At 58.6% G+C, this 21,763-nt stretch overlaps 2 protein-coding genes across 2 annotated transcripts; one reads left to right on the top strand and one right to left on the bottom strand.

Annotated features, from left to right (window-relative positions):
* The first annotated feature begins 1,236 nt into the window (after positions 1-1,236).
* Positions 1,237-7,255, top strand: LOC136157485 (inactive serine/threonine-protein kinase TEX14-like). Its single transcript, XM_065919353.1, has 16 exons — positions 1,237-1,369; positions 3,232-3,346; positions 3,514-3,591; positions 3,727-3,892; positions 3,977-4,122; positions 4,204-4,264; positions 4,345-4,469; positions 4,596-4,688; positions 5,043-5,381; positions 5,461-5,618; positions 5,696-5,889; positions 5,974-5,988; positions 6,271-6,426; positions 6,609-6,847; positions 6,952-7,001; positions 7,094-7,255. Exons 1-15 carry the CDS (start codon positions 1,237-1,239, stop codon positions 6,968-6,970), a joined length of 2,037 nt encoding a protein of 678 aa, XP_065775425.1. The 3' UTR covers positions 6,971-7,001; positions 7,094-7,255.
* A 137-nt stretch (positions 7,256-7,392) lies between these two features.
* ARHGAP33 (Rho GTPase activating protein 33) lies at positions 7,393-20,629 on the bottom strand. Its single transcript, XM_065926002.1, has 22 exons — positions 20,498-20,629; positions 18,491-18,588; positions 18,328-18,412; positions 17,907-17,987; positions 17,662-17,799; positions 17,149-17,241; positions 16,429-16,551; positions 16,266-16,343; positions 16,114-16,180; positions 15,972-16,031; positions 15,726-15,878; positions 15,542-15,644; positions 14,256-14,400; positions 14,098-14,180; positions 13,906-14,013; positions 11,966-12,111; positions 11,174-11,327; positions 10,945-11,090; positions 10,791-10,865; positions 9,079-9,753; positions 8,589-8,980; positions 7,393-8,504 (listed from the first exon to the last, which is right to left on the bottom strand). The coding sequence occupies exons 1-22, from the start codon at positions 20,501-20,503 to the stop codon at positions 7,725-7,727; spliced, it is 3,789 nt and encodes a 1,262-aa protein (XP_065782074.1). The 5' UTR covers positions 20,504-20,629; the 3' UTR covers positions 7,393-7,724.
* Positions 20,630-21,763: the final 1,134 nt, after the last annotated feature.

Below are 21,763 nucleotides of genomic sequence, written 5' to 3'. Positions count from 1 at the left end.
TGGAGGAGATACTGAAGCCAGGGTGGGACCAGGTAGGTGTGAAGGTCCCAGGGGACGTCCTGGGAGAGGTGTTCAGCACACTGAGGAGCCCACGGGTGGGGCAAAGGAGAGAGACTGGGGCAGAGACGAACAGGACACTGCCCGTGGGGCTGGGATGAGAAGCACGGGAAGACAGCCGAGGACAGGGACGGTGAAAGGCTGGGCATTCCAAACAAGGCAGTAATATTACGAGGCAGCCACAGCTCTGGGGTGGACATTGCAGTCTCTTCTACCGGGTCGCCTCAGGGCCATAAGAGTAGCTCTCAGGGGCAGGAGGCTACTGCGCAAGTGCAAAGATGGCTGGCGACCACTGATGCGCATGCGCCTGGAATTGCCGCCTAGACCTCCGGAACGTCAGCGTGGGGTCACGTGGCAGTCACGTGGTGATCACTGTCCGAGCCCAACGGTAGGTGCAAAGCTGCGGGGACTGGGTCCCCAGCCGGCCACCAGGCCCCTCCCCCAGCCCACAGAGCCCCGCCCCCGTTCTCCCTTCCCACCCCTCCTGTACCCGCAGACCCCACCCCTTTCTCAGCCTCCCTCTCATTTCTGCACACCTTTCTCCCAGCCCACAGATACAGTCTTCAGACTCCTTTCTTCTGTCCTTTCTAATCCATAGACCCCATCCAAGTACACAGACACTTCCCTACAGCTCAGTCCATGCCCTCAGCCCTCAGGCCCTTTCCCAGCCCACAGACCCCAGCCACCGCCCCCTACCCCGCCTCAAGGCCCTTTCCCAGACTGCAGACCCTGCCCTCAGGCTGTCCTTTCTTGGACACTCCTGTCTCACAGCCTGTAGACTGCTCCTCCCTCTCAGGTCCTAACCCTCAGAGCCCTCTCCCTCCCGCCCCTATGTAGTCTTCAGACTCTCTTCCCAAGCCCCTGACTCCTATCCTCATAGTCCTTACTACCCCTCTGCCACGGAGAGCAGATTTCCTTAGCTTCTTTTCACTCCCAGACTCCCTTGGACCCCTGACCTTCTGGTCTGAAGCTCTCCCAGGTCCCACCCTACTTCTCATTCAGACGCCTCTCTCCAAATCACACCCCTCCCAAATCGCCTTTCTTTCTCAGACTGTCCCCCCCCCAAGACTCACAGCCAGCTCTGTCTTTATTGCCCCCAGAGATCTAGTCCTCCACATCCTCCTGCCCTCATGAGACCTGCTGGCCTCATCCCTGGCCAGGAGCTGACGGAGTCCACAGATGCCCTCACTGCGTTCTCGATTCCCTGTGGAGCTGGGCTGTGTTCCGGATCCAGAAAGCCAGGTGGGCCGTCTGCATCGCCTGGCTGTGGCTGGGGGCCCAACCTGGGGCCTCACCCGACTCCTGCGGAGAGGTGAGTTTGGCTGCTGAAACTACCTGGGGGAACGAGGTCAAGGAGCAGAAAGGAGGACGCAACTTCAGTTGACCAGTTAAGAGTTGTGTATCAGGCACCTGTCATGTGCCAGGGTGTTGTTGTCTGTGATGGAGACTTAGGGGTGAAAATGACCCTCCAGATCGTTGTGAATTAAATCTATAATGAGGATTTAAGAGAGTGATGAGAATGAGGGAGACACCCTGAAGGGTGTTTCAAATGGGTTGATACTTGGGTCCCACAGCCTAAGAGCCAGTCATGGAAACAGCTGGGGAAAAAGCACTTCAGAGGGAATAGCCAGTGCAAAGGCCCTAAAATCAAAACAAACTGGGTACATGATATTGTAAAGCAATTATTCTCTAATTAAAAATAAATTTTAAAAGCCAAAAACCCCCCCCAGACCCAAAAACTGGGGATGTATAAGTAGTAGCAGGGAGCAAAAGGACTCAGGGAGGCAGCAACTACAGACAGGAACAGGCCTTAAGAGTAGTGTGAATTTTGTTGGATTTTTTTGTGTGTCTAATTGAAAACCCCTGGAGGTGTAGGCAGGAAATTAACACGATCAAACTTACAGTTTCTGTTGTTCACTGATTTTTGTAAGTTGATTGTGTATCCAGCCACTTTCTGAACTTGCTTAATGGTTTTGTGTGTTGATTCTTTTCCTTCATTGTTATCTGCAGACAGTGACAGTTTGGTCTCAGCTCTTCAGTCTTTAAACCACAATCTCTCTTTTTCTGTCATAAGATGTTGGCCAGAACTCCTAAACCTTGTTATCAACGGACATCTCTTTTATTCTTGATATTAAAGAGAAGAGTCGTATGTTTCTGCATTAGGACTTTGCTCTTGGGTTTTGGTTTGTAATTTTTATCAAGTAAGAAACTTTCCATCTATTGTTAGTTTTCTGAGGTAGAGATTTTTCCCCTAATCATAAGTAGGCATTGAATTTTTTTTGTTTGTTTTTTGGTATTGAATTTTACTAAGTGCTTTTTCTGCATCTACTGATACAGTTAAATGTGATTTTTATTTTTTAATTTGTGAATGTGTTTTTTTACATTGATAGATATTCTTTTGTTGATTCATCCTTGTTTTCTGGGAATAAATTGATTGGGTTACCCCTTTTACTTTATTTAGGGGCTTTGCATATATGATCATAATTTGAATTGATGTATGACTTCATTTCTGGTTCTGGAAACTCTCATCTGGTTTTGGAGTTAAGGTCATATTTTGCCTCATAAAAATGAGCCTTACCCTCTTGCCCTGGGTACCTTTGTGCGATTTTAAAAATTTATTTATTTGTGGCTGCACTGGGGTCTTCACTGATGTGCAGGCTTTTTCTCTAGTTGTGCTCCACGGGCTTCTCATTGTGGTGGCTTCTCTTATTGTGGAGCACAGACTCTAGGCCGTGGGGCTCAGTAGTTGAGGCTCCGGTTCTAGAGCACAGGATCAGTAGTTGTGGTGCATGGGCTTAGTTGCCCCACAGCCTGTGGGATCTTCCCAGACCAGGGATTGAACCTGTGTCTCCTGCACTGGCAGGTGGATTCTTTACTGAGCCACCAGGGAAACCCCCTTTTGTGTGATTTTTGACACCTCTGGGATAGGGGCATGGATGTTGGCAGGGCAGGTAGACGTCACCTTATTCCAGTTCTGTGGACTGACTGGCGAGGAGTGTGTTGAGATGGATTCTGAGGCAGAGTCCCCAGTGGCGGTTCCAGGGCATAGCGATGGACTCAAGGGTCACCCAGTCAGGGAGGGATTATGGGGGCTGGGAATTGGGAAAGGTGTTGCCAGGCCGTCTGCCCCTGGAGTAAGGGGCGGGAATAGTCCTAAGCCTCGCTCCCCCTCAGTTGTCCAGGTAGACAGTGAGAACTCGGCCGGACAGACGGCGCTCTTCCTCTCGGCACTGCTGGGCCACAGCTCAGCCGTGCAGCTCCTGCTAGCCTCTGGTGCCAACCCCAACCAGTAAGTGGACACGTGGTGATGCCCCCAAACTCCCAGCGCCCTGAGTCTGAGCCCCAGAGAGCCTGAGAGCCAGGGCTATCTTCCCCAGAGACCCGACCTCTCTCAGACCCCCTCCCATCCCCAGTGACGCATCTTGTTCTCTCAGTTTACCTGTTCTTGTCCTCCAGAAACTATTCCCATCTTCCCGGTGCCGCCATGCTCACCGCCATCCACTCACCCTCTCAAAGACTCCACTGTGTCCCCAAGTGAGCCCCCCATCCTGATGCCCTCCTCCCTCGAGCATAGTGGCCCCCGTATCCCTCCATGCTCCCCTCCTGCCACCTCCTGCCCCTGTTCCATCCATTTCCTAATCCATTCCTGTCCTTCCTGTTCCACTGCAGCCGCTGCCTGGACGGCAGCACGCCCATGCACGCGGGCGCCTTCTCGGGCCGTAGCCTGGTGCTTCTACACCTGCTGCAGGCGGGTGGTGACCTGCGTCTGCGTGACCAGCAGGGGCGCAGCCCTCGGGACTGGGCAGAACAAGGTGGTGCCAAGCAGAGCTGGGAGGTGAGCTGTGGTCAGGGTGGGCTGAGGGCCTCAGGGCCAGGCCCCCCACCCCGCCTCACCCCACATGCTCCCTGCCCCGTCCAGATTCTGGAACTGTTACAGCTGTGCCGGGCCCACATGTCAGCCCTGGTGCACGGCAGTGAGTTGGCGCCCGCTGCCTCCCTGGGCCAGTGGCAGGCCAGCTCTGGACACAGCCTGTGTGGTGGTCTGAGGCTGGTGCAGGCGGACAGGTAACGGGGCACGTCCTGAGGCCTGCCCACCCGCCACGCCTGGCTACTCTGGACTTACTCTCAGATGGCCCTTTACCTCAGGGCATGGAGACCGGAGCAGACCAGGAGACCCTCCCATGTCCCTGCCTTAGGGTTCGGCCAGGTAAGCGGGAGATGTGGGAGGGAGTGGTGACCACGGCGTCTGTCCTCTTCCTGCTTCACAGTCCCGCTCCCCACCCCCAGCTGAGCAGCCTGTGGCCACTGGGGCTGGTAACAGGCGTACCACTCGCGGACCCCAAGGAGCTGCTACCAGCGCAGGGCGAGCCCGACCGCACCTATAGGAGCAGCTCCCACACCCTCATGGCCAAGTGAGAGAGCCCTTCCCACACCCTGCCTGGTGTCCAGCAGAGCTGGGGAGAATCCGGCCCTCCTGCCCCCTCACCGGGAAACCGCTTGTCTCAGACCCGCACGCTGTCCCCTCCGCCTTCCTCCAGCCTCCTGTGGAGGGGCCACCCCGTGACCGTGCGGCAGCTGAAGGTGCCAGGAGCCCAGGCTGATGTGCTGTTGGCTGACCTTCAACACTGCAGGTGGGTCCCTCCAGCCGGCCCCCCAGGCCTGCCCGACTTGAGTGGACATAGATGACCAGGGAATGTGGTGGTGGCCGCGGTTACAGCCTTCACCCCTGGGCCAGCACTTGGCACGGAGCCCTCTTACTGGAGTGACCCACCTCACCACGGGAAAGCGGGCGCCCAGTTCTGTAGGCCTCGGAGAGGAGTGGGTGGTGGGAGGGTACCATGGACAGTGGTGCTGGCCCCACTACTGCCAGGCTCTGTGACCCAGGGTCACTGTTTCTCCTCTGTCCGGTGGCTGAGGCAGATGGTCAGCTCCCGGCCGGGCGGGCTGGGGCCTCCTCACGAGCGGCCTGCTCTCCTCCTGCCCAGCGCCCTGCACCACCCCAGCCTGCTGCTGCTGATGGCACTGTGCCCCTCGGAGGACCTGTCGGGGCTGTGCCTTCTCTTCGAACCCGTGTGGCTGGGCTCCCTGCATGTGGTGCTACACCCCCAGGGCCCACAAGAACGGGGGCCCCCCCACCTCGTGCCAGGCCTGCTGTCGGGCCACCTGCTGCTGCAGGTGCTGGAGGCCCTGCTGTTCCTGCAGGCCCGCTGGCGTGCTCACGGCGGCCTCAGCTCCCATGCAGTGCAGCTGGTGCGGCCAGGCCTGGCCAAGGTGGGCGGCCTGGAGCATGGGCGCCCGCTGCACCAATGCTGGCTGCAGCCCAGGTGAGTGCCTGCCTCCCTGCCCTGCCCCCGTGGCCCCATCCAGCAGCCGCTGACTCACCGGGTCCCTTGGCCTTCACAGGCTGCGGCAGGGCTACCCCTGGGGAGGCCCAGGCCCAGGGCTGCCCCCGCCTCCTGAACTGTACCCGTGGCTTCCGCTGGAGCTCATCCGTGGTGACACGCCTGCGGCCACCTCAGACCTCTACAGCTTCTGCATCCTGGCCCAGGAGGTCTTCACGGGTCAGTGAGTAACCCTGTTCCTAGCCCCACTGAGGCCCCCCATCTCGGTTGGGTCCCCCAATCATGCTTCCTCACAGGAGAGCTGCCCTGGGCTGGAAGGAAAGGGCCTGAGGTGAAGGCTAAACTGGAGGCGGGTGAGAGCCCGGCCCTGGACCCCTTGGTGCCAGCCCCCTACCAGGCCCTGGTTCGGGCTGGGCTGGGCCTAGGGCCTGCTGACCGCTGTGGCAGCCTGCAGAGTACACGATACCTGCTGCGGGAGGCCATGGCCCAGGTACAGGACAGGCGGGCCGGGGAGGGTGGTCGCCATGGAACCTCAGGCAGAGCCTGTGTCCCACACCCAGCCTCCTCTCCACAGGACTCCGCCTCTGAGGTGAGCCCCCCAAGGGACTGGACCACACAGTGCCCTCCACCCCAGGGTTCTCTACCAGGTCAGAGGGCACAGGGGATGGGAGCAGGTGCTGAGCAAGGCTCAGCTGTGCCCCCGCCCCGTTTCCAACTAGCTGGTCTACAAGCCCAGAGACGCTCCCGCGCCTGTGCCCCTCTCTGATGTTCCCAGGCCCCTCCCCTCCTAGGCAGGAGCCAGGACAGGCACGTGGAGGACCGAGGGAGCTGTGGGCCACCCACGCCAGCCCTCTGCCATCACTCTCTGCAGGTCATGGGCCACAGCAGAGTCCAGAGGGGTGCCACCTGGGACTCGGGCAGCAGCTTGACTCTAGGCAGCAGCCCAAGTCCCCGCCCTGGCCTCTGCCCAGGGCACAGCCCCACAGCCAGGGTCAGCCTGGACCACAGCCTGGAGCCCAGATCAACAGTATGGATACCCCGAGTCCTGCGCCATCGTCCATTTGCTCACCCGTGACCCTTCCCCCCAGTTGTCACCAACCCCAATTCCCCTGGCTGCCTCTCCTCTGACCAGGGACCCCCTGGGGCCCCCACTGTTCCCCTCGATGACCAGTGACCCCCCCCTCCCCCGACCAACCCTGCTTCCCCCAGGGCCTCGCCCTGCACGCCAGCCTTCAGGACTCAGCCTCCCTGCTGGGGACTCAGAGCTCTGAGGAGCGGTTTGAGAGGAAGTTCTCAGCCAAGATCCAAGCCCTGCGGGGGCTGCGGCGGCACACACACAGGGCTGCCCTGCTGGACCCCCAGCCCCGTGAGCCCAGCCCCTGCCTGCTGACCCACAGGGAGGCTTCCCACGCCCTGGAGGCTGCTGGCAGGGAAGGCCACGAGGGCAGGTGAAGCAGAGGGCCCTGAGCCCAGGACCTGGCCCAGCCCGCCCTCCCAGGGCCCTCCTGAGCTCCGCGGCCACTGGTGGCAGCTCTAGTCGTTACTCCTGCAGGTACCCAGCCCTGAGCTGATCAGAGGAAGTCGCTTCTCCAGCCTGCAGAAGTGAGAAGTGGGGTGCTGGTGGGAAGGCCCCGGGCCCCTTCCTCCTCCCTGAGGTCAACCTCAGCCCACCCCTCTACCCCACCCTCTCCCAGGATGGATCTGCTGGAGGAGATCATAGCAGAGCTGCAAGGTGGATGCCAACTTGAAGACGGGCCCAGGCTCAGTCCCACTCCTGACGCACACTGTTAGGCACCCATAGCCCATTCTCTGCAGATGTCGCCCCTGGGAACCTCCCAGGAGTGACGCCCCACTTAGCCCCTGCTGAAACGATAAAATGAGAAAGCAACCCACCTGTCACTGCCTCTCTATTCATTGAGCCTGGCCCCAGCATGACACCAGCAGCCACATTTTCACCATTTTTATTCATTAATTTTGTCAGATGGTTTTAGTAGGGAGTGTGGGGAGATAGCAGGAGCAGTCCCCCACCCCCTGTGCACGGACAGGACATGCTGAGGACCCCTGGAGGGAAAGGGAGGGTAAGGAGTCAGCCTAACCCTCTCAGATGTGTGCGAGAGGCCCCAGGATGGGGGGACGGGTATGTCCGTCAGCCCAGGGTAGGTAGGCTATGATAACGGGTTAGGGACCCACATCAAAGGCAAGTTACAAAGTTAGAAACCTGGGGTAGGGGTCAGAAGCTCAGGAAAATACAAAACAAGGGATTAGGTTGGACCAAGATCAGTGAGAGGGGAAGAGAGAGAAGGAAGGTCCCCCCCCAGCTCTGGCTCAGCAGTAGCTTCGGGTCTGGCTCTCAGGGTGAAAGGACCAGCTGGGAGTAGGGTAGGGGGGTGGGGGACCAGCCCCCTCCCTCCCTTGCCCCCCACTTCTGTACAGGGACCCTCGGTGGTGCTCGCCCCCCCTCCCATAGGCTGGTGGGGCTGCCCTGTAGGGGAGAGGGTCTGGAGGGCCCCAGGGCCCAGGCACCCTGTGAGGGGTGTGGTGGCCCCAGGGGGCCCGCTGCTTTTGGGGGAGGCGGGGGGCTGGGGGGCCAGGATCAGAGCGACTGCGGGGGTGAGCAGGAGGGGAGGAGGAGCTGGAAGAAGCGGGTGAGGGGCCCCTGGGCCCGAGGGCTAGGTTGACATAGAGGGGTTCAGGTCGGGTGGGGCGCCGGGTCGAGTGCTGGGGGGCTGAGTAGCCAAGGTGGTCGTGGGGAAAACAGGAGGAGGGTGGTGGGTAACTGAGCAGGAAGTCGGGGGACCTGTGGAGTGGTGGGGATTGGCCAAGCATGCCATAGGAGGCATTGAGCCTGTCTGGGGGCATGGAGCGCAAGGGACTCCAGGACCGAGTGGGGCCAGAGTAGGGGGACCCCTCACCCGCCTCGATCTCATAGTACAGGTTCTCTCCTCTGTCCAGTGGTCCAGGGGGAACCAGGGGGCTCCTCCAGACTGGGGCCGGGGAGCTGGGCTGGAAGGATGGGGAGCCAAGGGGGTACAAGCCTGGTTTGGGGACCCCGAGGAAGGGTGGTAGGCACTCCCGGGGAGCTGAGAAGAAGCCAGGGGTGGGAACCTGCTGGGGGAGAGAACACGGAAGCTGGGCTGCCATCTCTGGCGCAGCCCTGCGCCCCCCACCCATCCTGAGCTGGGCACTGACCTGGGCAGGGCCTCGGGGTGCCCTCCTGGAGGTCCCTGCGGGCCGCTGGCTCCTCACCAGGCTCCCATCACTTTGTTGCCTTGGTAAGGAGGGTGGGGGTCCCGGAACCCAGCCGCCTGGGGGGGCTACGGGGTGGGGGGGTGGCCCACTCCCTGGGGTCCCTGGGGGCTCACCGCCCACCTCCAGGGACAGGGAACGGCGGAAAGGGGACTGAGGGGCAGACGGGGTGCTCCCCTGCTCCTGCTGGCTCTGTCTCTGTGCCACCTGCTGAGCCCGCTCAGCCAGGGCCAGGGCCATGAGGCGTGCTGGGTTTTTGGGAGGCGGGGGTGGGGCCCCCCCCGGGCGCAGGAGGGACAGGGGTGGGGGCAGCAGCGGTGAATCCATACCAGCACCTAGGAGAGGAACGCGAAGAGGAGTCAGCCAGGTCTTGGGCACAGCCTCGGGGTTGTGAGGGGGTGGGCTGGGCTGGGCTGGGCTGGACAGGACACACCATGCTGGCCTTGGGCTCCCCGGGGACCAGGCAATGCCAACTTGCTGCAGATCTCTTGTTGGCAGGTGTCACTCAGCTGGGCCTCAGCTCCACGCAGCAGCAAAGGGATGAGGTGGGGGCGCAGGCCCGGGCTGGAGCTGAGGGCTGGTGTTGGGGTGGCCGAGGCAGGTGTTCCTCCAGCCCCCAGCAGCTCCAGGACAGCAGGTGGCACTGACACAGACAGGGGCTCCGAGATGTCCAGGGCAGCGGGTGAGGCAGGGCTGGTGGGGCCTCGGGGCGAGAGGGCCTGGGGGGTCGCCCTGGGTGGAAAGGAAGAGGCAGGGGCTGGGGGGGCCGGGCTGGCGGGAGGTGCCGGGTCCCCGGGGGTGGGGCTGCTGCAGCGAAAGGTAAGGGGATCAAAGTCAAGCCCCCGGAGCCCCTCCAGGCAGCGGGGTGGGCTAAAGTCCAGCTCGTCACCGTCGTCTAGCCAGGCTGAGGTTCGGTGTGAAGGGGAGCCAGAGAGTGCTCCCAGCCCAGCTGCGGAGGACTCAGAGGACGAGGAGGACGACGACTCGGAGGAGGACTCGGTGGACTCGGATGACGACAGGCTCTCACAGGAGCCAGCGGGTGCGGGGCCCACGGGGAAGGCATCACTGCTGGAGTGGGGTCGCCGTAGCCTGTGCAGTCGCTGGAGACCTGGAAGGGCGGTGTGGGGGAGGGGGAGTTAGGGGTCAGGGGTCAGAACTACCTACCCAGATAACATCAGTGAGAACAGGACACACCCCCCCCAAGTAAGTTGGGGAAATAACACACAGAGACACCTCCCTGCCTAGGGTCACAATGGCTGGGGATCCAGGGAGAGCTGTGCAGACTCACGGGTGATAGAGGATATCAGTGGCAAGTCCATGAAGACAATTATATTGTTCCAGCGGCAAGAACAAAGTCTGACAACCCCACTGGCTACAAGCTCGAGACCAACAGGAACTCAAACCTGGTGGCTGGGAGGACAGCCTGGGGAGACCACATCTGGGAACTACCTGGGCCTCGTCTTGTACAGCTGGATGTGGGCGTATTGTACAGTGTGCGCCTCCACTCTTGGGCACGCTTGTCAGAGCCCCCAGATCCATCAGGGGGGCATGGACAAGTACCCCCTCCCCTGAGGGAATACCCACACTCGACAATGGACAGTGATGGAGAGGAAGGAACCTGAGCTACACCAGCTGTGCAGACGGCAACCTGTGATGTAGTGATGAGTTAGTACACACACAGCACGATACCCCTTTTTAATAATACTCTTTGATCAAAGTTTCAAAACAACTAGTGGTATGTTGTTGATCCCTACACCCGTACGTGACAAAACTGTAAAAGCAAAGGGATGAAGACTATCAGAGGATGCCTGATGTGGGGAGGCAGCAGGTGGGAGGGGGAGGAGTTCGCAGGTACTGTGGTGGGAGGCCTTTAGTTCTGGCCAGTGGGTTCATGGGTGTTCATGATACTATTTAATTTTTTTCAAAAGGGATGAACAAAAGACTAGAAGGACCCTGCATGGGCCAATGACCACAGTGCATCGTGAACCAAGAGTGAAGCTTTATCAAACTTATTGTATATAAGGTCCAGATTATAACAAAAAACCCCAAGACCCTCAAATCTAAGAATACCACGTGGAGGCCAGCTCAGAGCCCCAGTCCCTCCCAGATCCACCTGGGCACAGGCAAGGGTCACCCCGTGCTCACCAGCCCCACTGGCCTGCGATGACAGAGACTCCTCACTCTTGGCAGACCTCAGTGTGACAGTGTCAGGTCGGCAGCCTGCAAGGAGAGGATGAAGGGTCATGGGTGCACTCCAGGGTGCCTCTCCAGCCAACACGCCCACTGCCCCGCTTCTGACCTGAAGGCTGCTGTCTGGCCCGGGTGCCCCCTAGCCAGGGCAGAGGCTTCTTTCGGGGGATGCTGGGGCCCCGACCCAGTGCAAAGAAGGTCTTCCAGCTGCTACCCCCAGGTTTCCGCTGTTTCTCGCCTCTCTCCCCTTTCCTCCTGGAGTTTGGGTCAAGACATAGGAGGCCAGCTGAGGAGCTGGGTCCCCCGGCCAGTCCCTCCCTTCTGGGCATCTTACTCACCTTTCCACAGGTGAAGTTGGGGCCTTGGAAGTTGTGGGCTCGGTGGGTATCCCCAGCCGACCCTGGGTCCGAGCCTGGGCTTCCTCTAGTGTTAGCAGGCGAGTGGAGGGGCCGCTGCCCGCAAGGGACTTGGGCCTGGGGAGGAGGCAGCGGCCTGGGGAGTTGGGAGAGGGGGCAATCGTCAGCCCTGGGGCTGCTGAAGGCCACAGGCAAAGCCAAGCGCTACAGCCCAAGCCCCGGCCCCGCAGCGTGCCCACCCGGGCTGGCAAGGCAGGGGGCCAGGACGGATCAGGCGGGAATGGGTGGGCAGCAGGCAGGTGAGGAGGAGGAGTGAGGCAGAACGAGCTGATGAGGAGGCAGCTCCCAGCAGCCAGCGAGGACAGTGGCTCTGGCTTCAGTTACCTCGGGCCAGGGGGCCCTCCGACGTGTTGAGTCCTGACTGGGCTGGGGTCCGGGGCAGGGCAGGGAGTCTGGGTGGGGCCGGGGCAGGGTCAAGTCTGGGGACCTCCCACCTCCTCCCAGGTGGACCCATGGCCCCAAGTGCCCCCAGGAGCTACAAGGGGTGAAGGAAGAACGATGTCCGGGCCAAGAAGTGGGGATCCTGAGCGTAGGAGCTGAAATGAGAAGGGGGGGGAAGGGGAGGGAGAGGCCGGGGCGGGGTCCTCAAGGAACCAGAAGGGAGGTCCAGCTTCAGTGGGATAGGGATGGGGCTGGGAGCCCACTTGCCCTCCCACTGCAGCCCTGATGATGGGGGGGGGGTGGTAGTCAGTACATGGGATAGGATGGGCATACCTGCAGGGTCGAGGCCAGCAGATGTGAAGGTATCGCTGAACAGGACATCCACGTGGGTGAGCAGGAATTCCACCACCACTGACTGTACCCGCACCTCCCGGAAGGCTGCTGCCCCCCCCAGCCCCACTGACTCCAGCTCCATGGACCTGGATGGGAGGAGGAGGAGGGTGGCCGGGTGCCTGGAGCCCCAGCTGGTGGGTTCTGGCCAGGGGGGTTGGGGCACCGTGGAAGCAGTGATGTCTCTGACCTTATCAAACTGATCACATCTATAACTAGATTCTCCACTTTTCCCCAGAACCTGCTTCCTCCCTACCTATCCCATCTTAGTCAATACCTTGGTATTGCCCTTGACCCCTCTTTCTCTAACACCCACATCCAATTGCAGGAGACCCTGTGGGCTGCTCCACCCACAAACTCTATGCAGAATCTGAACTCAGCTTCCCAAGTCCCTACTCTGGCCCCGCCTCCATCCTCTCCCTCATGAACCAACACAGCCTCCTCCCTGTTCTCCCTGCTCCCCCTCAAACCCCTATGGTTTGCTCCCCATACTCAGCCAGAGGGAGCCTGTGAACCCCTAAGTCACATATCAGGGCCCTCCCGGCTCAGAGCCCTCCTCTGGCTGCATGTCATTCCTAGTAAAAGCCAGATCCTCACCCTGACCCATAACTTGTAAGCCACTCCCCTGTCTGTTCCCTCATCGCCTCTCTGACCTTACCATCTCCTCCCCCTCAACCCTGCACTCTCTCACTCAGCTCCAGTGACACTGGCCTCCAAAACCTGACCCAGCCCCGGGACCTTTGCACTTGCTATTTCCTCTGCTTGGTTTGCTCCTTCTCAGCTACACAGGTCCTTCTCTTACCTTCTGCAGCTGTTAATTCAAATGTTGCCTTCTCAAAAGAGTCTTCCCCACCTATTTTATTTAAAATTGTAAACCTATATATCCCAGGTCTGTCTATTTTTGCTCATAGTTCTTATACCTACCACGTACTAGCTATTTTATTTATTTATCTGATTCCCAAGAAGAACTGAACTGCTCCAGGACAGAAAACTTGCCTGTCTCGGTCACCATCAAATCCTTTCAGGCTTACCCTGCTGCTGGCCAAGGAGGACTTCTTCCTGAAGCCTTCCCTGCCACTCTATCTAAAAATTTCAAGTGCCATGACTGACCACATCTCCCTCCCCTACTTTGTAATCTTTCTCCTCGGCCCTCATCGCTGTCACACGGTGCTCTTTTTTTTTTTTTTTGGTAATGTCCACTGTCATCACCTGCATGAGATTGTGTACTCAAAGCACAGGTTACTGATCACCACTGTGTCCCCAGTGCTGAGAACAGGGGCTGGTATATGGGCACTCAACACTTAAGAAATACGTGTTGAAAAAAAAAAAAAAGAAATACGTGTTGAGGGACTTCCCTGGTGGTAGTGGATAGGAGTCTGCCTGCCAACACAGGGGACGTGGGTTCAATCCCTGGTCCGGGAGGACCCCACATGACTTGGGGCAACTAAAGCCCATGTGCCATAACTACTGAGTCCGTGCGCTCTAGGGCTGGTGAGCCACAGCTCATGAGACCCTGTGCCGCGACTACTGAATCCTGGGTGCCCTGGAGCCACATGCTGCAACTACTGAAGCCCATGAGCCTAGAGCCTGTGTTCTACAATAAGAGACACCACCGCGATGAGAAGCCTGTGCACTGCAAGGAGTAGTGCCTGCTCACTGCAACTAGAGAAAACCCCCAATGCAGCAACGAAGACCCCCACAACCATAAATAAATTACAAGAAAAGAAATAATGTGTTGGGTGAAGTGATCAAAAGAGCCAAAGTTGGATATGAGGTTGGATGTGGGGTAAGGTTGGGGGCGGGGGGGGTGGCGGGGAGACTCCAGGTCCAGCCTGGGGGTTGGTAGGGAGCTGGGGGAGCAGGCTGGTGAGCTGCCAGCTTACCGTAGCAGGTTAGGTGCCCAAACGATGGCCAGGTTGCGGGCGTGCATGCTCGTGTTGGCACTGTGTCTCGCCATGCGGGCCAAGTGCCTCAGCAGGTACTCCAGGGTCCTGGGGGTGGGAGTGGAGGGGGACGCCTGAGCCTCACCTCCCTTGCGAGTCCACCACCACCCTTCCCTGCCCCTCCTGGTTTACCGGTAGTGAGGTGGGGGCAACTGCTGGATGACATCATGAACCCTCACCAGGCGTTCCTCCTCCCCTGGCACCGACATGGCCTCCTGAGACAGAGCACAGTGTGAGCGGGCTGGGCTGCTGCCTCCCGGCCCTCCTGCCTCGCAGTCACCCTCACTCACACTGAACTTCCCGTAGAGCTGGTAAGTGAGCAAGGGGTTGGGCAGCTCTCGGAAGTAGAGCTTGCAGAGGGAGGACACGCTGTGGATGTCCTGTAGGAAGGCGGGGCCAGACAGCTCGGGGATCCTCTCACTGTCGAACTCATGCCTGAGGCCACCACGTTGGGAAGAAGATGCAGGTCAGAGCTGGCCCACCGGGCCGGGTCCTGTCCCCACACCCAAGGCGTCCACAGGTAGATGCCACCCTCTTCCTGTGCTGGGTCTTCAGAGGCAGTACCTTACTGAGCCCCCTTCCCCCCAACAACCCTGCATGCCAAAGACAAGGGCGCCCCATTTACACAGGAGGGACACTGAGGCTCTGGTGGGAGACACCCTGCTTGTAGCTACCCAAGTCTATCTGCCTCCACAGTGTGACTGGGCTCCATCCACAAAGTTGTGCCATTTTCCTGGCTCCAAGAGGCACTGGAAAATGCAGCTGAAATCCCAGTGGCCTCTGCTCACCACCTGGCGGTGTCACCCTCTCAGGTGAAAAAGCTCTATACATGGGACCTCGGCCTCAGGTTCTATGCTCTCGCCTGGAAGCCCGGGCCTCAGTGCTTCCCACTTCTTAGCCTGTTCCGCCTGCTGCCCCTCTTCGGCCCACAATCCTTCCTGTGGTTCCTGCTTTACTCCCAGTAAAAGCCAAGAGCCTAACAGCCATCAAAAAGGCCCCGTGAGCCTACTCACCCCTAATCACTTCTCAGACATCATCTCCTGCCACTTTTCCCTCTCGCTGGCTGTTCCCTCCATGGTGGACAACCACGATGCTCGCTCTCCCACCTCCTCCACAGCGAGCTCTCTCCTAGGAGGCCTTCTCCATCCGCCTTGATTTCTTATTATGATCTCCCTTACCTCATCTTCTTTTTCTCCAGGCCACCTGTCACCTATTGTCAACTCTCTCCTTTCCTGTCTGCCTCTCCCTCCAGCACATGGACCCCATGAGGGCAGGAGTCTCCGGCTGTCTCATTCACCATGGTGTCCCTAGAGCTTAATGCTTGGCATGTGGGAGGTGCTCATGAAGGTTGACTCCTCCACTTTGAATGCTTGTCCTACTCTCACCTTTCAGACCCCAGCTGAGGTGTCACCTCCTCAAGGAAGCCCTCCCTGTGCCCCCCACCCTTGATTCAACCCTGCCTTTGTCCTCCTAACTCCCATTAACTCTGTGTCCCCAACACACAGCACGGGAACTGGATTAGAGATGACACTAAAGAAATGTGTGTGGAGGGAAGGGTTTGGTGGAGGGTCCTCACCGTAGCCTCTGGATGTTGGATGACACACCCGAGAGCCGATAGATTCCATCCACCACCCCGTGGGCCTCAATAAACTCAGAGCAGCAGCGCAGCACCTGGGGCACTGGGAGAAAGCGGGGGTTCGGAGCTGGATGGGTCACAGCCTGGTGGGGAGGAAGGGCAGGGGAGGCGGACCGGGCCTCACCGTCCTGGCCTGAGTTGCTGAGGTGTTCTCCCAGGTCACAGCCAAACACCCTCTGCCGCAGAATGCCCCGCTGCCGCAGACGCTGCCGGGAAGGGCGGGAGCGCATGAAGGTGCGGAGGAGGCCAGCCAGCTTCCCCCGTGGCCGGGGCACTGCTGTGGAGATAAAGGCAGGTCACACAGGGTCGCATGGGGAGACGGGGCAGGGTCTGGCCCCCAGTAATTACAAACGGGTAATGTTCGCATTACCTGAGGTCAGAGAGGAGACACCCTGGGGAGCCAGGACACCACATGAGGGACCATCGGCATCTGCAGGGTGAACAATGGTGGAAAGGATGGAGGGCAGGGAAAGGATGCAGGAGGGCCTCCCCACTCTGCCCAGGACACTCACCCCCCTTTAGTCCTGGACCCGGCCTCTCCGTGAATAGTTCCACACACTCGCTGGGGAAGAAACCGACCTGAGGAGGGTCTGGGGTAAGTGACGGGGCCACCTGAGCTGGTGCAGTGCCCCAGCCCCACCTGTCCAGCTTGAGCCAGGCTCACCTGGAAGCCCCGCTTGCCCCGCCACCAGCTCCGATCCTCCGTGGGTGGCATGTCGATCACGGAAACAATGTCTCCTACCTGGGTGTGGGTGGGCATGAGGCAGGGTCAGAAGGCACAGATAAAGTGGGGAGCCCAGCTAGAGTCTGCTCCCCCACAGCCTTACCTCAAAGGACAGCTCGTCAGGTGCCTGGGCTGTGTACCGCTTTACCACATGGGCAGCGGCCACTGCGGGGATATTGAGTGAGGCCTCCTCACTGAGGAGCAGTCGCCGGCCATGGTTGTCCAGCTGAGATGGAGGGGGATGTGGCAGGGAGAGGCCAGAAGAAGGCAATAGTAAAGACCGAGAAGGTTCCGCCACTGGAGGCCACCCCGTCCCCCACCTGGGTGCCCCTGTCACTCAGAGCTATTGGTAAAACACCTACACTCTTGCCCCTTCCAAAGCAAATTCCCTTCCATGTCCCAGGATGCCCCTGCCCGAAACCATTCTGATTCACTCCTGCACCCACATCCTCCACAGCAAACATTGCATATCTGCTATCCGAAAACCTGCACTCTTAGCCTGGCATTCTGCGAGCTACAGCCAAACCTATTTCTAGCTAGTATACCAATATACCTTGAAATTCTCACATCCCCACAGCCCAACACCTGCACACACACACACACACACACGCACGCACGCACGCACCCACTTGCATTCTCTCTCACAGGCAAGCGCCCACACAGATACTGAAATACCAGTGCCTCCTCCACTCCGGTTCTTTTTTTTTTTTTCTTTTCCACTCCGGTTCTTTTCTTTCCTGTGCCCACACACCCTCCCAGGCTGCTTCTTGTTCCTCAGACATCCCTCCCTCACTCCCAACTCCAAGCCCCCTGCCGGGCCCACCTCCATCCAGGTAAGCACCGGCCCACAGTTGAGGTTACTGTCCACCAGGCCTGACAGGGTTTCCAGGTACTGCAGCAGCAGCGGCACCAGCATCTGGGACAGGTTGTCAGAGTGGGGTTTGTGAGAACACCCCGCCCAAGGAGCCCACCGCCCTCCTGTACTGCCCTGGCTTGCCTCTGGCAGGGCTGAAATTCAACATGAACACATGGGTGCTGCTCCACTGCGAAGTACTGAAATACTGTCGTATCAGTTGATAAATAGGCTGGGTCAATGCCCTGTGTGCGCCTAGCGGTCTGGCCATTCTGACCCTCCTCCCCTGGAGCCCCTTGAAACTCCCCATGATCCTAAAAACTAAAGGGAGTCACCCTGCTGCAGTTCTGAGGCCCCCCAACTGGTTGGAACTCAGATCATAACAGTGTTTAATATTTATCTATCTCTCCTGCCTTGATGGTTTCACCCATCACTGGTGAGGACACACCTTGGCTGAAGCAGGGGCTGGGACAAGTAGTTTACCTGGGCAGCCCTGGCACCCTCTGGGGGTGGAGGAAGCTCTGGGAGGCAGGAAAACCTCCGGTCAAATATGCATCGGTGGAGGTGGGCATCCAAGGAACGGAAGTCATCATAACTGCGGAGAACTGGCCAGGAACGGCCCTGCGGGAGTGGGAAGGACGGGGATACAGTGGCTTCATTATACTGGGTTGAGGACCACGGCAGTCAGTTCACCGGGCCAGAGGAGAGGCAGGGGGTGCTGGCCACACCTGACAGGTCACCTGCACCGCGAACACCAGTTCATTCTCTCCAGAGACGTTCGGACCTTCACGCTCTGGAGACAGCAGGAGCTGCAGAGGGAAACAAAAGGCCCAGGTGAGGGTCTCACTTTTGTCCCTGTCCTGACCTCTCTAGATGGGCACTATCAAGGGGTGGGTTTCCTGGGTCTCCCCACAGTCAAGGCCTGGTGATGGCTCAGTCAGAGTCCAAGGTCCTGGCACAAAGTTCACATCTAACAAAAAGTCATTGCTGAATGAATGAAGGAACAAATGAATGAAGGAACAAGTCTTCCCTCTGCCCTGAAGCTCCTGCCACCGAGCAGTCCGGGGGGAGGTTTCAGGGGTAAAGTGGCTGATGCTGCTTCAGGGTTGGGTCGGATCCTGCCTACCCACCTGGGTGCAACCCCCATACCTGAATGTGGCCGAAGTCAACGTTCTCGTAGTGGAAATGCGCACAGTCTGCCAGCCGGGGAAAGGGACCTCGAGGAGCCGAGAGCCTAGGGGACAGGGGACAGATCACTAGTAGCCCTATGCTTGGCTCCCCTCCTAGGTTGAGGCTCTCCCTCACCTCTCACCTCTTCCCAGGCTTCCCCTTCACACTGGGTCCCCCAGCAGGCGGCAGGGGTTGCACCGAGCCCTCCCCTGGGCCATCCAGGCTGTCAGTGCTGCGAGCCTGTAGAGTAGAAAGAAGAATCAGAGGCCCCCAGAGATGGGAGCAGAGAGACAACGGGAGCATTGTTATCTGGCAGCTTGGGCCTGCAGGCCCGAGTTGCTCCGCACACTGTCCTGAGCATGGGGTAGAGGGGTAGGTCAGGGGGAGGTGAAGGCTGGGCTCTGGGTAGGTCTGCTTCTTCATGTGTGGTCTGGACTGGGGGACTGGAAGAGCAGGGGCCATAGGTGCCTCAGGGCAAGAGCATGCTATCTCTCCCTGTTTAAAAGCCTCCTGTAGCCCCAGGAGAGAAGGGGTTGTGCCTTTCCATGCCTTTCCACGCCTTTCATCAATGTCTGGACAATCACAGCTCCCATCTTATCAGTCTCCCTGCTTCCACCTCTCCCCTCCTGCCCACTTCTTCACAGCAAGTCACTTTCACAAAACACAAATCTGCCTCTGTCTCTCCCCAGGTCAGGGATCTTCAATGGCTCCCTGTTACCTTTAAGATAAAGTCTACTCTGGTCTCTGCTTACCTCTCCAGCCTCATTTCTTCCCACTGCCTCTACCTCAGAGCTCTCAGACTTCTAAGAATCCAACAAAAGAATCATCTTCTCATTGCCTTCTAGGCCTTTGCAAAGGCTGTTGCCGCTGCATGGAACACTCATCCCCATCTTTTCCCCATGCTTTCACTTAGCACTCAGATCTGACTCTCATGGTAGTTTCCCCCATCCCAGGCTTGATGATGTTGCCTTAACTTCCCTCATTACAGCCCTGTGCACTCTGAGATGTCCCCATCTGGTGACAAGTCCATCTCCCCCACGGGACTGAGGCTCTCAGTCCCTACTCCCCCAGCATTGCCCTGCACAGAGCTGGGCAGAGAATTGAAGCTCCTCACAAGTAGGGTTGCACCTGATTCCTCTCTGGGTCCCAATGCCCAGTGCCAGCTCAGTCACCCAGCAGGGGCTGGGTAAAATCTGATGAATAAATTAACCATCTGCCAGATGAGGATTTCCCAGAATGGGCCCTAGCCTCTCCCTCCTTCATTCTCCTACAACCCCGACTTCATCCTTTGGGTCTCACCCTTGGATCGGTCCCCCTCCAGCCCATGAAGTTCCCCAAGGCAGGATGGATTCTGACTTTCTCGGTGCCTGGAGGAAAGGGGCTACACGGAGGTCTCAGTGAATGCTAAGTGAGGGAATGAGGGAATGAATGGATGAATGAGCAGGAGCAGCATGGTGGGAGAGGGAGACGGTGGGGGAGGGCGGATGAGGACAAGAAGATGGAGAGGACCCAATGATTACATCGGGGGGTACAATGCACGCTGGGGATTGAGGTGGAGTAAGGAGGAGGGGAGCAGTTGGAGAGGCTGAACTAAAGGTTCAAGCTGATGCGGGGAGGGGGTAAGGGAGGGGTGGTTGAGAAGGACTGGGATGGGATGAGAAAGGAGAAGAAAAGGGTCAGGCTGAGGCTGGAGCCGGGTGGGGGTGGGGCTCAAGAATGAGAAAGGGGCTGATGGTAGCAGGAGGAGGGGTCTAGGCCAGGGAGAGGAGGAGGATGGAATGACGATGCTGAGGATGGCTGTGGGACAGGGGCTGGTGGAGGACTCGGAGACCCTCAGAAGGCCCTCGCGGGGGCCACTTAGAGGATGCGGGGTCCTTCCCTGGACCAGCCCTTTTTTCTCCCAAGACTGGGTCTTCGGCCACTGTCACCCCGCTACAGGGCGTGGAACAGAGACGCGCGCTTAGGGGGCGGGGCCGGGGTAAGGGCTCGAGCCCAAGACCAGGTCGGGGTAAGAGAGGGACCGCGACGAAGGGTGAGGGGCGGTGCGGGCCGCGGACTCGGGCGGGGCCAGGGGCGGGGCGCGTGGGGCGTGGCCGAGGGCGGACAGACTGACTTCGCCGCAGGACGGATGGCCGCGTGGGCGCCTCACCACCATAGCCGCGTAGCCTCCTCAGGCGCCAGCCGCGCTGGACCCCTCGCTCGTCGTCCTCGTCGCCGATGCCGCCGCCATGGCGACACAAAGGGGAGGGCGCGAGCCGCGCGCGGGCGGCTGCAGGCCCCGCCTATAACGGCTGCCCGTGGCTCTGGCGCGCGCGCCCCACGGGGGCGGGGGCAATGAGGGAAGCGGCGCAGATTCTCATTGGCTCCACCCTTGGCCTTAGGACGACGCCCCGCCCACCTGGCGGTTAATCATTGGCTTCAGCTTGGGTCCTCTTTCTGGCTAGATCTCTTCGGTCCCGCCCCGCGAAGTTTGACAGCGCCACGCCCATGCCTGCGTTTCATTGGCCGTCACTCCCCTCCTGAGACACACCCCCGGGTTCTTTATGCTTTGCTTCTAACATTTCTAACACCAAGCAGTGGACTCTTCCCTTAGTCTACTGTCAGTGATGGCTCTTCTGACACTCTTAACTGGCTTCTCTCATGAATGCAAGCTTTTCTCCACTCCCTAAGCAGCTCTTCAAAGTCCCAATCCCCACTTTATCAGTCTCGACTCACCCCTGCTCTTGGAATACTAAGAACATTGGCCCATGGATATTTTTCACTGGCTCAGATGCCTCGCACAAACTCAATTCTGATTGTTCCTGTTGTTGACTGAAGTTCAGAAAACACTCTGTAACAATACACTTTCCAAGAGAACTTGTCATTGGTCATGCCCTCAACAAGGTACATCCTTGATCCACCCATTCATTCATTCAAAAACCCTGATCACTTAATTTGTGAATCTATCAGCAACCAAAATGGGGGAAATATACCCTGCCCACATGGAGCTCAAAAGCTAGTGGGAAAAGAGTTTGCAAAACAAATATTTTAAAATATGGATAAAAATTAAGCAGAGATTGGGGAAAGGGAGTGTGAAGGAGAAGTCAATTTACAGCTACTTACTTCAATTTATTGAACTTCTTGAACTCACTTCCACGACAGGGATTTCCCACATGAAGTACCCTCTGTCTGGAATATTCTTTGCGCCCCCCTCCCCCTCACTGAAACACAACTGCAAATTCTTTCACACTCCTCTCCTGAGAAAGTAGAGTCTGCCTTCCCTCCCTCTTGAATCTGGGCAAGACTGTGACAACTTCAACCAACAGAGAATAGGAATGAATAAGAATTGACACTATGTGATTTTCAAGGCTAGGTAGTAAAAGGTAATGCTGTTTCCTCTTTGTCTGCTGGAATGGCTAGCTCTGGAGCCTTGATG

The sequence above is a fragment of the Muntiacus reevesi genome, chromosome 2, assembly GCF_963930625.1.
Source record: "Muntiacus reevesi chromosome 2, mMunRee1.1, whole genome shotgun sequence".
In the NCBI taxonomy this organism is placed as follows: Eukaryota; Metazoa; Chordata; class Mammalia; order Artiodactyla; family Cervidae; genus Muntiacus; species Muntiacus reevesi.
The sequence above is the reverse complement of the archived record's forward strand: the minus strand, read 5'-3'. Positions and strand labels throughout refer to the sequence as shown.

Coding starts and splice junctions, on each gene's coding strand:
- ARHGAP33 (XM_065926002.1), bottom strand. Junction 17,988..18,327: donor TTGACTTCGGCCACATTCAG/GTATGGGGGTTG, acceptor TTCCCTCTGCAG/CTCCTGCTGTCTCCAGAGCG. Junction 14,181..14,255: donor AGCTCTACGGGAAGTTCAGT/GTGAGTGAGGGT, acceptor GCTCTGTCTCAG/GAGGCCATGTCGGTGCCAGG.
- LOC136157485 (XM_065919353.1), top strand. CDS start 1,237: ATGCCCTCACTGCGTTCTCGATTCCCTGTGGAGCTGGGCTGTGTTCCG. Junction 4,470..4,595: donor TCCCACACCCTCATGGCCAA/GTGAGAGAGCCC, acceptor GCCTTCCTCCAG/CCTCCTGTGGAGGGGCCACC. Junction 5,382..5,460: donor CAATGCTGGCTGCAGCCCAG/GTGAGTGCCTGC, acceptor TGGCCTTCACAG/GCTGCGGCAGGGCTACCCCT.